Source organism: Pholcus phalangioides, unplaced genomic scaffold, assembly GCF_987345545.1.
Source record: "Pholcus phalangioides strain wild (caught in Gottingen) unplaced genomic scaffold, Ppha-v1.0 ptg000042l_1, whole genome shotgun sequence".
Taxonomy (NCBI): Eukaryota; Metazoa; Arthropoda; class Arachnida; order Araneae; family Pholcidae; genus Pholcus; species Pholcus phalangioides.
Genome location: NW_028301628.1, coordinates 17,391,057 through 17,404,433, shown reverse-complemented (window position 1 = coordinate 17,404,433; position 13,377 = coordinate 17,391,057). Strand labels below are relative to the sequence as shown.

Below are 13,377 nucleotides of genomic sequence, written 5' to 3'. Positions count from 1 at the left end.
GCGAGAACATTTTCAAAGACACTGAAAATGACCACATTGAAAGTGCTGATGCTGATTTCAATGGATAGTGCAAATAGAATTTACCTATATTGATTCAATGCTAGAAAAAGGTATCAATTGCTAGAAAAATGTTTAGTTGAGATAGGATTTAGGCAAAGTTCTTTTGATAGTTGTGCATACATTAAAACTGAGGAAATTAACAAAGTAGTAATTGTTACCATATATGTAGATGACTTACTTATTTTTAGTAATTGTGTCGAACTTACAACTTGGGCAAAAGCACAACTAAAGAAGTGCTAGGAAATGAATGATTTAGGAAGGGCTAGTTATTGCTTAGGTATTAAAATTGAAAGAGATAGGGCAATAGGGTCCATTAGCCTGAATCAAACTCATTATGTGGAGAATATGCTACGCAAATATAACATGCATGAGTCGCATCCTGTGACAACACCATTAGACCCAAACAAAGTGATGTCAAAAAATTCAATCACCTTCTAATGATGCTGAAAAGGAGCATGTGTCTACTGTCCCATACCAAGCAGTTGTTGGAAGCCTGCTTTATGCAGCGCAAGTAACAAGGCCAGACATCAGTCATGATAAAAATCTTGTGTGCCGGTTTTGCAACAATCCTGGGAAACCACACCGGACTGGAATGAAAAGAATTATGCGATACCTTCGAGGATCTGCAAACACGACCTTAACATACTCCAAGGATTATGCTGCAGAAGTGATTGGCTATTGTGATGCCAATTTTGGAGGTGACATGGGTAATCGTCGGTCAATTACTGGATATGTTTTTATTATTGCTGGAGGTGCAGTGTCATGGTGCAGTATACATCAGCCAACCATTGCAACCAGTATAACAGAAGCAGAGTACATGGCTCTTTCTGCCGCAACTAAAGAAGCTATATGGATAAAAAAATTAGTGAAAGAACTTGGACTGTCTTCTGTGAAACCAGTTCCACTTTACTGCGATAATAATGGGGCCATAAATTTGACCAAAAACAGTGTATACCATGGAAGAACAAAACACATTGATATCCATCATTTTGTGCGTAAAGCTGTGAACCTTGGTCATATCATTGTCAAAAATATAGACACTTCAAATATGATAGCAGCAGACTATTTGACAAAAACTGTCTACAGATCAAAACATGAAATGTGCGCTCAAGCAATGGGCTTGAAATGAACCATCTGTGTTATTTTCATGATTGCATTTGCTTTTCTGAGTAGATTCTTTTTTTCATTATTGCATCCAATGATGTTATTTCACTGTTGTGTGTATTTTTTTATTTCATTTAATCAAGCGATTTTGATTTCTGTGGTTATTACAATTATTTTGATTTTTTGTGATTTATTTATTCGAAACTTAAGTGGGAGTATTGAAAATGTAAGTTCCAAATCTGTCCACTAGATGTCGCCTCTAAGCAGTTATGTGTACCTGTGTAGCTTTACTTTGTGTTCTCTTAATAAATATTCAGGCTCCTATTACCATAGAGGCATGTTGTGTGTTTATTAGCTCTCTAGTCCATAATGAGTCCTCCCTTTAGTGTCCATTAAATTCTAATTTTTTTTCTCTGTGCACTTGTATTCAAATAATCATAACAGATTGGAGTATGGAAATATGTTTGTCAACAAGAGGGAAGGAGTTCTCTCTCTTACTTCCTACATATTGCACAAGTCTGATAATGATAACATATTTAAAAAAGTCCTGGTGTAAATAAAAAAACTTTCTATTAAAAAAGTTGATAACATAAACCAAATCTTTGATAACTATAAGCAATTTTTTTCTTATGTGTTATGATGTGCGTATGGTCTGTACCTTGTAAAAGTGATAACAATACATGAATGATAAAGTTATCCATAATTCTAATAAATGAGCATCTATTCGATATGCAAGAATTTGCTAATCAGAAAAAAACTGAAGAATGAAGCATAAAAAAAACTCACTTTTTTGAAGAAATCTGCAATTTCAAATTCACTGTTGGAAGAAGCAATTTCTGTTTTGACTTCAGCATAAGTATCATTGATGATCGCTAAGAACATGTTCTGAAAAAAAAGGTTTTAGGTTTTATGTATTATTAAAAACATGCAACTTTGACCTACAAATTTTGATGCAAACAGTACAGGTTCACAACAAAAACATCAATATCGATTCATGAAATGTGCATGATTACCAAAAACTATTGAATGGTTGATTTCCCATTTAAACAAAAAAGTAAAAAACAAAAAAATACAAAATAGGTTTTTAAGAACACTACTATCTGAAAATATTTAATGATGTAAATAAATGACATCAAACTTACCATGAGAACAAAGAAAACAAAGAATATATAACTGAGGAAATAAATAGGGCCTAAAATTCTATTTGCAGCTTCTAATTCTTCAAAATCAAAGTCACCCAAAATAAGACGAAGCAGAGTAAACCTGCAAAAAGAAGGGGAACAAAAACAGTTATTAGTAAAATTCAAACTGACATGAATTTGAGCGAGTGCAAAAGCACCCTCTTTTATTGATAAACAGGTACAGCATAACCTAGAAATGTATTTTACACAGTCAAACCTTGATTTAGCACTACAAATTTTCAGTGAACAAATCTTGTACATGGGGGGGGGGGGGGAAGCATGTACAATTTAATAAACATGTCATAGGACCTTTGACGCAAACCAATCTTTGTAAAATGTATGAGTTTTATGAAAATTTGCTGAACTTTCCTCTTTGTCTCAACACTTTTATTTCCTATTGGAAAAAATCTGATTGTAAGTCTTTTATGGTCCTTCTTGGTATAATTTTTCTGAATAATGAATTTGATATGATGTTTAAGATTATTTTTAAGAAACAAATAACTTTATAAAATTCAGGTTCATAAAAAATATAAGTTTGATCATGATTTGATGCAAAAATTATACTGTGCACATAAAGACTGTGATGCTCAAAATCACGGTTTGACTGTAAAACATACAGGTTGAGTATATTTTGTTATTACGATTAGAAATATGCACTATATGAAGAAACTTGAAAAAATTATGCAGTCCATCCCAGTTAGCCTCTGTGTGGGCATTATGCTGGACTCTCATCATGAGGATCCAGATTTGAACCCAGTTGGCAACACAGTGATGGTCAGATATTTTATTTTATTTAAGTTTATTTTCTTCAGTTTTTCAACTTCGAGGTGCGAATGTAAGTCAGTCTACCATTTGAAAAGTCTCTCTGCAGAGAGCAAGTAGACCTATAATATTGTCGCGTAGTTTTTATTAGATATTCGTTACAGAGCAATTACAAACACAGTCACAATCCAACAAGAACATCTCTGAACGTTCCATGAAAAATAAACAATAAAATAAAAGACAAGAATAAAATATATCTTGTTAATGGCTAGTCTTGCAGTCGAGTTAATAATGATACTTGAATATCTGTCCTATTTTGAGTCTTGCCACATATCTCCCCTCTTCAAATGTTCAGCGTCTCGCTGTAACTGCTTAGAACGACTCCTCGTCAGAGGTCCAGGAAGATTATGAATACTTGCTGAAAGTCGGTTTGCATTCGCTTGTGTACGGCTCTGCTTCTCTGGATGTGGATCTTCTTGTTGCTCTTTTGGGTCATGATACGGCTTCATCCGTAAAACATGAACAATATCCTTCAGTTGCCGCTTTCGGGACTTTTCCTCACAAGGTTCTACTTCATATGTGACTTGTGATAGTTTTTTCACTACACAATAGGGTCCAAAGTAACGTCTAAGAAGCTTTTCTGATAAACCGAGTTTTCGGACCGGTGTAAAAATCCACACGAGATCACCTTTTTTGTATTGAACATCGCGATGAGCTTCGTTGTAACGGCTTTTATCTTTCGCCTGAGCTCTCGAGATATGCAATCTTGCAAGTTCTCGAGCTTCCTCTGCATTCTTTATTAATTTGGCCACATAGTCACTGGGAGTATGATCGGGATCATCCGGTAGTATGGCATCCAGTGGTGTCTCTACATCACGTCCATGAACGAGGAAGAATGGACTAAAGCCCGTCGTTTCCTGTTTTGCCGAGTTATAAGCATATGTGACGTATGGTAGTATGCAATCCCAATCTTTTTGTTCTGTGTCGACATACATAGATAACATATCTGCCAAAGTCTTGTTGAACCTTTCTGTTAGGCCATTGGTTTGCGGATGATATGCCGTAGTTAGTAGATGCGAAGTCTTACACAACTCATTTATTTCCCTTACAAGATTTGACAAAAATGATCGACCTCTGTCACTAATTATTTCTTTTGGTGATCCATGCTTTAGAATAACATCTTCAACTAGAAATTTTGCGATTTCCATTGCATCACTGCTTGGCAGAGCTTTCGTGATGGTGAATCGGGTGAGATAATCTGTACATACAATTATCCATCGGTTCCCTTGAGTTGTCAGCGGGAATCGTCCGAGCAGATCTATCCCTATTTTTCGGAATGGGGCATCAGCAGGTTTAATCGGTTGAAGATATCCTGGAGGTCGTTGTGATGGTGATTTTCTTCTTTGACATTCCTTGCAATGAGACACATAACGTCGTACAGTTCTATAAATTCCAGGCCAGTAGAACTTTCTACGTACTTTATCATAAGTCTTTGCCAAACCTAAATGGCCAGCTGTGGGTGCGTCATGAAGGATTTTCAGCACTTCCATTCGAAGATGTTTTGGCATGACCAAGAGCCATGGTTTTCCCAAAGGATCGTAGTTCTTCTTATACAAAATCCCATCTAGTATCTGGAAATTTCGGTAACTACCAATTTCTTCAAGCTTCTTTCGGATAACTTGTAACTGACAGTCCTTTAATTGTTCGTTTTTAAAATTCGAAATGGCATTGAGAAAGGGGATGTCGTCAGCTATTTCTTCTTCTTTAGCTTCAAGTACTGGGTGCCTAGAAAGACAGTCAGCATCGCTGTGTTTCTTCCCACTTTTGAAAACAACCGTTACGTCATACTCTTGCAGACGTAATGCCCATCTCGCTAGTCGTCCAGAAGGATCCTTTAGATTGGCGAGCCAGCATAAAGAGTGGTGATCGGTTACGACTGTGAAAGGGCGTCCGAACAGGTATGGCCGAAACTTGTTTATGGCCCATACAACGGCCAAGCATTCCTTCTCGGTTGTTGAATAATTCTTTTCTGCTGTTGAAAGTGACCGAGAAGCGTATGCGATCGGCTTTTCATTTCTATCTTGAATCTGGACAAGAATTGCACCTACGCCATATCCACTTGCGTCCGTATGTATATGGGTTTCTGCTTCGGGCTTGTAGTAGCCAAGGACTGGGTGTTTCGTGAGACATGATTTCAATTGATCGAATGATGATTGTTGCTCCTCTTTCCAAATGAATTTTGCATTTTTCTTCAACAACCAATGCAATGGTGCAGCTATGACACAGAAATCCTTAATAAAGCGTCTGTAGTAGGAACAAATTCCTAAAAATCCCCTCACGTCGGAAATGTTTTGCGGGATTGGAAATCTTTCGATGGCTTCTATCTTGGCTGGATCTGGATGAATTCCATCTTTATCCACTAGGTGACCCAGAATCTTGAGTTTCTTCTGTCCGAAACAGCATTTCTTATGGTTTAAAGTTAATCCAGCTCTTTTTATACATTTCATTACCAGTCTCAAACGTGAAAGATGTTCTTCAAAAGTTGATCCGTAAACTATTACGTCATCCAGATAACATAAGCAAATATGCCATTTCAGTCCTTTGAGTAAACTGTCCATCATTCTCTTGAATGTAGCGGGTGCGTTGCAGAGCCCAAAAGGCATGACTTTAAACTGGTAAAGACCATCGGGAGTAATAAATGCTGTTTTTTCCTTATCTTGCTCGTCTACTTGTATTTGCCAGTAGCCAGATTTTAGGTCCATAGAAGAATAGATTCCTGCCTCTGCGAAACTGTCTAATGCATCATCAATTCGCGGAAGAGGATATACATCCTTTTTGGTCATCTTATTCAGGCGACGGTAATCTACGCAAAAGCACCATGTTCCATCTTTTTTCTTCACTAACACTACTGGGGAAGACCAAGGACTCTCAGATGGTTCAATTATGTCCAGTTTTAGCATTTTATCGACTTCGTTTTGTATTATACGTCTTTCTGCTAGTGAAACTCTGTAAGGCTTCTGTTTTACGGGAAGAGCATTACCAGTGTTTATCTTGTGTTTCACACTTTTGGAAATCTTCACCGATTGGGTTTCAAAATCAAAAATGTCAATGAACTCTTTCAATAATTCTAAAATTTTTGCTCGTTCTCCGTCGTCAAGATGAGGATCCACAAATTGCTCTAGTTTCTCTAATTTTCCTGGCATGTCTGTTACGACTTTATACTTATGCTTTTCTTCGTCTTCTGATCCAGTATCACAAGATAGAGAACACAACTGACAGTCGTCCAGCTCTGAGTTCAACTAAAGATCTTCCCTGGGGTATGAGTTGAGACTGTGATGAAATGTTTGATACCCATACGTCCCCTCGCCCATCTTCAAGCACGATGACAGATGCTGGCACACTCAGTTCTTTCTCTAGTTGAATTTCTTTTCTCCCAGTAACCATAACATTTCCACAGATTTCTTGACATTTGCTCACCACGGAAATTTTCCGGACAGAATTTCCAGGAATCATATGGTCTTCGGCAGCGTACAGATGAATCGCCTTTCCAGATTCAGGATTGTAGTAAGAAGCTTCACCAATTTGGATCTCACCCATGCCACAATCAATTATTGCATCTGTGGCTTTAAAGAAGTCCCAACCCAATATAAGATTATGGCTACACTGCGGGAATACCAAGAATTCGAATGGTTGTACATTTCCGTTAAAGTCCACTCTTAATACACATCGTCCAAGAGCTTCCACTAGCTTTCCACTGGCAGTACGAAGGATATTATCACGTTCAGCGAATAATGGTGTTTTCAACTTGCGACGTAAATGTTCTGTAACGACGGAATAGTCAGCACCTGAATCGACCAAAGCTTTCACATTATGTCCGTTTATCACGACAAATACAGAATTTTCCATCAGTCTAGCCGCTGTATGCACTGGAGGATTTCCTTCAATTGCGGCCTCACCCCCGTAACAGGTCGCACAGCCTAGTTTTCCTCAGCGGATCGACCGGGCGAACGGCTTGGACGGCGACCTGGGGAGCGCGACTGTCGGCGAACTGCATTGCGTCTGGGGTATGGGGAGCTGCTTCTATAACGTCTGTCGTCGTCTCCACTCTCATGTCCATATTCGGCTACAAAATTAGAACCCAGTGTTTGAAACTGATTTGGTTCCATCCTTGATCGTCCAGAGTTGTAATTCAGTTGTTGATTTGACTCCCTCCTGGCCCTTATATCTGTGAGGTCACGTCTTCGATCGCGGCAATATCTGATCACGTGTCCAGCTCGACCACAATGGAAACAGACCGGTACATTTTCAGGTGTACGCCAAAGATCGCTTTTCCTCTCTATGATTGGAGTTGCCGGTTGTTGTGGACGTCTCGGTCTGGTTTTCCAGGAATTCCTCTTACCTCTTTCTACGGGCATCAAGGATTCGTCTCGGGTGAGAGGGGCTAGCGTGTCCTGGATCATGTTTTGTACCTCTTCCCGGATCATATCCTCCCGACATTCAGTTTCATCGTCTCGTGCAAGCGAAGCTATCTGAGGAATCACTCGTTGAATTTCTTCTTTGACAATGCGTCGGATCAATGTTGACAAACTCTCTGTGGTCGTCGAAGATACAGCCGTCACGTTTGGTAGCCTTTCATACTGTGGCTTGATTACACGACGTCTCCTCATAGTCTCGATCTGTCGACAAATAGATATGAACTGGTCTACTGTAGCTGCTTCTTTGTTTATCAGTACTTGGTAGAAATCCTCTGCGATCCCTTTCAGGAGATGGGAAATTTTCTGGTCATCTGTCATGGATGGATCAACTTGGCGGCATAATGAGAGAACATCTTGAATATAGGACTCAAACTTCTCACACGGACGCTGCGCCCTGGTTCTCAACAGGTCTTCCGATCGTCGCTTGATGTCCTCGGGCTGTCCGAATGTCTCTTTGAAGTCTCGCTGAAAAATTGTCCAGCTTGTAATGAGATCTTCATTGTTCTCAAACCATTGCCTAGCAGTATCAGTCAAGTAAAACACAACATTAGCTAAGCGAATCGAGTCATCCCAACGATTGTAATTGGAGATCCTTTCATAATCTTTCAGCCACTTTTCGGGGTTTTGACCATCAGTACCGGAGAATATACAGTGGTCGCGAGGTACATGGGATAAGCTGGGGCATATGCATTGGGAGCAGGTTGAATAGATGGAGCTAACGACTCACCTTCCGGATTCTTGGACATAGCCATCGGGCACCGACGTCTTCTAAAAGAGTCAAGCAGTGATACGGGCTCAGAACCTAGCCCTTGCAGTCTACGGCTTCTTCTGATTGAGTTTTCCGTAATTTTGGATTACCCGGTGCCTCCACCAAATATGTCGCGTAGTTTTTATTAGATATTCGTTACAGAGCAATTACAAACACAGTCACAATCCAACAAGAACACAAGAACATCTCTGAACGTTCCATGAAAAATAAACAATAAAATAAAAGACAAGAATAAAATATATCTTGTTAATGGCTAGTCTTGCAGTCGAGTTAATAATGATACTTGAATATCTGTCCTATTTTTGAGTCTTGCCACAATATGGATAATTTCATAACAGAAAATTCAAGCATTTACCATCTTCACTTCAAAATATAAGAAGGTAGATGGCAGCACCAAGCAAGAACAAGAAACAAACACAACTCTGACAACAAAAATAAAATAGGGCTTTGCATGTGTACACAGAACACACATTCCAGAATGTACTAATTTATTAGTAATTCCACAGAGGAATGTGTACAAGGTTCATGTACGGTTAAGAAATCATAGCCTAGATAGAATAAAGTTGCAAGGGACTATGACAAATATTTGTAATATACAATATTTTTTAATTACAATTTTTGTAATAATAATAACTGATATATTTTATTATACAGATGTCCTTTGTTTAAAATGATTAATTGGTTTCATAAAATAATCGTTTAAACTGAGTTTAGTTCACAATGGAAAATATCTGATTAAAAAAATCTGCTAAGCTGAACTCACTTTAAACAATTATTCTAAAGTGATCCGTTTCGATCAGATGAAATTACTAACTCTAAATTATAAATATCGCTGTCAGAAACTTTCAATTGGAGAATCGGAATCGCTTGAACCCTCATCAAACAAAATATTACAAAAGTCTTGTAAAGGGTCGACAAAACTTTCTTTGGGCACTTTCTGAAGTGATATTTCAAATCAAGAATTGACAACTTAAAAATAAAAATGGTAAATATTAAAAATCAATTGAGAGTTAGGAAAAGGGTCAACCTATTCATGTTTGGATAAAAATGGAATACGAGTTTTGAAAAAAATATTCATTAGTGAACCAACGCTAACCTTTAGATAAGACCTTATCTATGGGGAAGAAAGAGAGGTAGTTGTTTTTTGAATGCACTACCTAGAAACAATAGAAAACCTGGTTTGGGATCAATAGCAAAAACTATACAATCAATTTTGTTGCATGTATTAACTTACTAATTTGGTGCCAAATGTACTTAATTTGGAACACTCACTCCCATAGAAAGAGCTCACTTATAAGGTATTATCTGCTTTGTAAAAAAGGGGGGAATCACTGCATGGGAGTATTTGGAGTGGCACTACATGGGAGTGGCATTGAAGAATTAATTTTCGCAAAAGTAATAATTACTTTTGCGAAAATTAATTCTTCAAACTTATCAATAAAAGGACACAAATCCTCTGAAAAAATTACTGCTGTGCCTTTTGCTGCATATTGATTGCTTTCTTATCAATGATTTTAACCCCAGTTGGTCGTAAATCTAGATGTTTATCAAAACTCTAGATCCACAGAAAATGAGCAAGTGCCATGCTCAGATACTCCCACAATCGGGCAACATTCAGTGGCTTATTTACTGTTTTGCCACCCTTCTCCCATTCTATTCTAATATTCTTGACCACTTATTCCTCGAATTCACCTCTGAGCAATTTTCGGCTTGACCTCCCGCTCCTGTGAAAACGCCTGTGTCTGTAAATCCCTCTTTGGGTCACTCACATGCTCACACAATCTCTACATCACCCTTTTTGTCACTCACATGGTTGCATACCCTCTAGACCACGATTTTGATTACTCACTGATCTGGTTTTTTGCTCTCTAGGTTACTCTTTTGTACATTCATGTGCTTGCAAATGCTCTAGATCGTTCACTGACCAGATCCCCCACTCTGTAGGTCTTTGTTTTGGTCATTAGCATGCTTGCACCCAGGTCAGCATAGAAAATTGGCATTGGTGCCTAGAACTTTACATGTTTGATTGCTAAATTAGGAGTGTTAATATGACATAATTTTTTGATAATTATGTCAGTGTGTCTACCAACATGAAAAAGGGTTGCTGAGTCCTGAACAGGCTTAAAAAAAACATTATTTTTCTAGAAAAAAAATATGCTCAGCCTAAGAAATTTTGTTGGCGAATAGATTGTTTTTTGGATCTGTCATTGACCTATTCGCTCACTCTTTAGGAAGGTTGATTTATGATTTTGCCACTCTTCTCCAATTCTACTAATTTTCTCAACTTATTTCTCAAACTTGCCACTCTGAGCTACAAGCCTTCCTATAAATACACCACTGGCATCAATGAGTGTTTTTTCGCAATTTCTTTATCTGGGTGATTTTTTTTTTTAAATATTGCACAGTCATTTCATGCACACAAATGGGCATAACTGAACCAATGCAATCTGGTGCCAAATCCTAAAGGCAGCTATGTCCCCAAAGGAAATCAAATTGTATTACTAGAGGTTTGTGCACTAACCTCTCAACTAACAATTAAACCTTATTAGTAATATGTTACAGAAGTAAAACATCACTTGGAAAATTGTGCACAAAACAATATCTGCTTAGTAGTATTACGTTTTATAAATGTATAATTACATATGTATGTATATACAGTCAGTCCCCCGTATTCGCGGGGGTTACGTTCCGAGAGTGACTGCGAATACGGAAATCCACGAATAACAGAAACCATAGGTTTTTTTATTGTATATATCGTTTTTTGAACATCATGAGAAAGAGCAGGGTGACGCAGAGGTGGAAGGGAAAGTAAAAGAGGGTGCAGCAATTGTTGGCAATGTTTTCTGAAAGAATGTTGTGATTTTTATGTTTGCCATGTCTTCTTCTTCATATCATCAAGTACGTTGGAGTATGTTGACAAGGCTTTCTCTACTAATTTTTCTACATGTGAAGAACGTGAAATAGAGGGATCTATGTTATAAAAATAGTCTATTGCTGATTTAAGCTTGCAATTCCCTTCCGCTACGTTCCTTGTGATGAACTTCTACTTCTTTATCTCAATCTTCTTCATCTGGTGCTGCTTCAGTTTCAGGATCAGTCAACTGCATTAATTCCTCCTCGATCAACCCAATATCAAAAGAACTTTGGGAATAGCATGTATTCACTATCAAGGTACTGTACCTCTCCTGACTTCCGGAATGAAAAACCGTTTAAACCAATCCAGGAAAAGTGTTTTCATAGTTCATTGTTCAGCCGAAATACTGGGAGCTTTGGCTTATCCTTCCCTTTAGTGCTCACGGATTCGAAGATTTGAAAATGATGGTGGGCTTTATCACGTACCCATTCGCATTTGCGCAAAACAACATAGTAAGTCTATCTCTACTGGCCTTAAAACCAGGAGCTCGCTTTTTTTCTCTTGCTTAACTTTGCACCATTTTCTTCCAAATTAGTGTAGTTTTGTCAGCGTTAAACACCTGCTGATGTGCATAACCCTTCTCTTCAATAATTTTCTACAAAGTCTTTAGAAATTTTCTAGCTGCCTCCTGATCGGCAGAGACTTGGTCGCCAGTGCTTTTTACATTGCGCAATCCGAACTGTTTCTTAAATCTATGAAACAACCTTTACTTGCATAAAATTCTGATGAAATAGACGTTTCAACAGCCCTTTTCTTATGGAAGAATAAAATTTTTCCCCTTTTCTGTTATAATATTACAATCAATTAGAATACCTTTTTGTGTCAGTCTTGTACCCAAAAAAAAAAATCATTTTCTGCACGTGAAACCCATGGATCCCATAGGCGCTGCAAAGTTTTGACTGCCACGGGTGCAGCTACGGCTACGGCTGAACGAATTTCAGATTCCTTTTTCCTGATATATCTCACCGTAGATTCGTTTATTCCGTAATGGCGGACCACAGCAGGTATTGACTTCGCCAAGCATAGTCAATATATCCAATTTTTCTTGTCAAGTTTTCCCTTTTATTTACCTTTTCAAAGCATTATCAGTAGCATTTAAAAGAATGAGCCATCCTAAACAAGCACAACTCAAATTTTGTAAACAAAACACGTGAACGGCGATTGCTGAGTGTTGTCAAAAAAAATTTCCAATAAAGAAAAATACGGAAACCCCGAATATGGGGGGGGGGCGACTGTATATTTTTTGTTTCATGTCATCACATATCCTTTCGCCTTTTTCCTCTAGAACAGGCATCTTCAATCCGTTGCCCAATGCTCGCATTCGATTTCATGCTCACAAGCACTTAATCAACAATTCCAATTAAACACTTTATACCCATTGCATTCAACGATTGAAATCATCCTGATTTCACGTATTCTTAGTCAAACTCGCTGTAAGGGTGCTCTTCTTTTGATGATGAGTGCAGGCAGTGCTTACAACTAGAAAAAGGTTGAAGACTGTTCTAGAATATACCAGGAGTGGCCTACCTTTTTTTAAGTCGTGTGTTTCAGTGTCGTATAGTGTTATTTTGGGAAAAAATTTAACCACCCTTTAAAAAATTTAAACACCCTTCCCACACCTAGAGAAAAGTGTATGCCTATGATTAGAGAAAATAACAGAATTTTCCAAGTATATGAAAAGGATAGTCTCAAGATTGTGAACGTTTTCAAGCAGAACAGTTCCCAGTTTCTTACTGAAAGTTCATTTCAGCTTATGTAGAGAATCTCTTCAGATTTGTTCATTCAGATAGGAGAGGCATCATCCCCATAACAATCATTGTTGTGAAAATACATTAAACTTCATTTTCACTTATAAAATACAAATACAATGCCACAAAAGTCTTAATGTAGAGTAGAAATACTCCTCCAAATTTTGGGTAAAGAAAACGGTTCTTTTCATGAGTGTATTGATACAATTGTAATAAAAAATAATAAAATTTTTGAAGATGGAGGCTTTTAGAAATTCACTACAGATAGCATTATTCAAATGACACCAAACTTTCAAAAATCTAGCAATGTTCCAATAAATAAAGTGCCAGGATTTGGTTCGGATAGAGCATCTTTTATGATAGT

General features: G+C 37.8%; 2 protein-coding genes across 5 annotated transcripts in view; both read right to left on the bottom strand.

Annotated features, from left to right (window-relative positions):
- The window catches only part of LOC149064558 (polycystin-2-like), a 150,370-nt gene that overhangs the window by 51,844 nt on the left and 85,149 nt on the right, over nucleotides 1-13,377 (bottom strand). For all 4 annotated transcript variants that reach the window (XM_089254701.1, XM_089254702.1, XM_089254703.1 and 1 more), the window contains exons 10-11: nucleotides 2,307-2,427; nucleotides 1,951-2,049 (exon numbers count right to left, since the gene is read on the bottom strand). In XM_089254701.1, the coding sequence (XP_089110827.1) occupies nucleotides 1,951-2,049; nucleotides 2,307-2,427 (220 nt within the window). The remainder of the gene's footprint in view (nucleotides 1-1,950; nucleotides 2,050-2,306; nucleotides 2,428-13,377) is intronic.
- Nucleotides 6,771-10,244, bottom strand: LOC149064559 (uncharacterized). The gene is made up of 2 exons (XM_089255301.1): nucleotides 10,201-10,244; nucleotides 6,771-8,297 (listed from the first exon to the last, which is right to left on the bottom strand). The coding sequence occupies exons 1-2, from the start codon at nucleotides 10,242-10,244 to the stop codon at nucleotides 7,085-7,087; spliced, it is 1,257 nt and encodes a 418-aa protein (XP_089111427.1). The 3' UTR covers nucleotides 6,771-7,084.

What these genes read in the sequence shown, in the direction of transcription:
- LOC149064559 (XM_089255301.1), bottom strand. Translation starts at nt 10,244, where the DNA reads ATGAATGTACAAAAGAGTAACCTAGAGAGCAAAAAACCAGATCA. An exon ending in GAGAGCAAAAAACCAGATCA is followed by an intron (nt 8,298 to 10,200) that starts GTGAGTAATCAA and finishes GTGAGTCGTTAG; the next exon opens with CTCCATCTATTCAACCTGCT.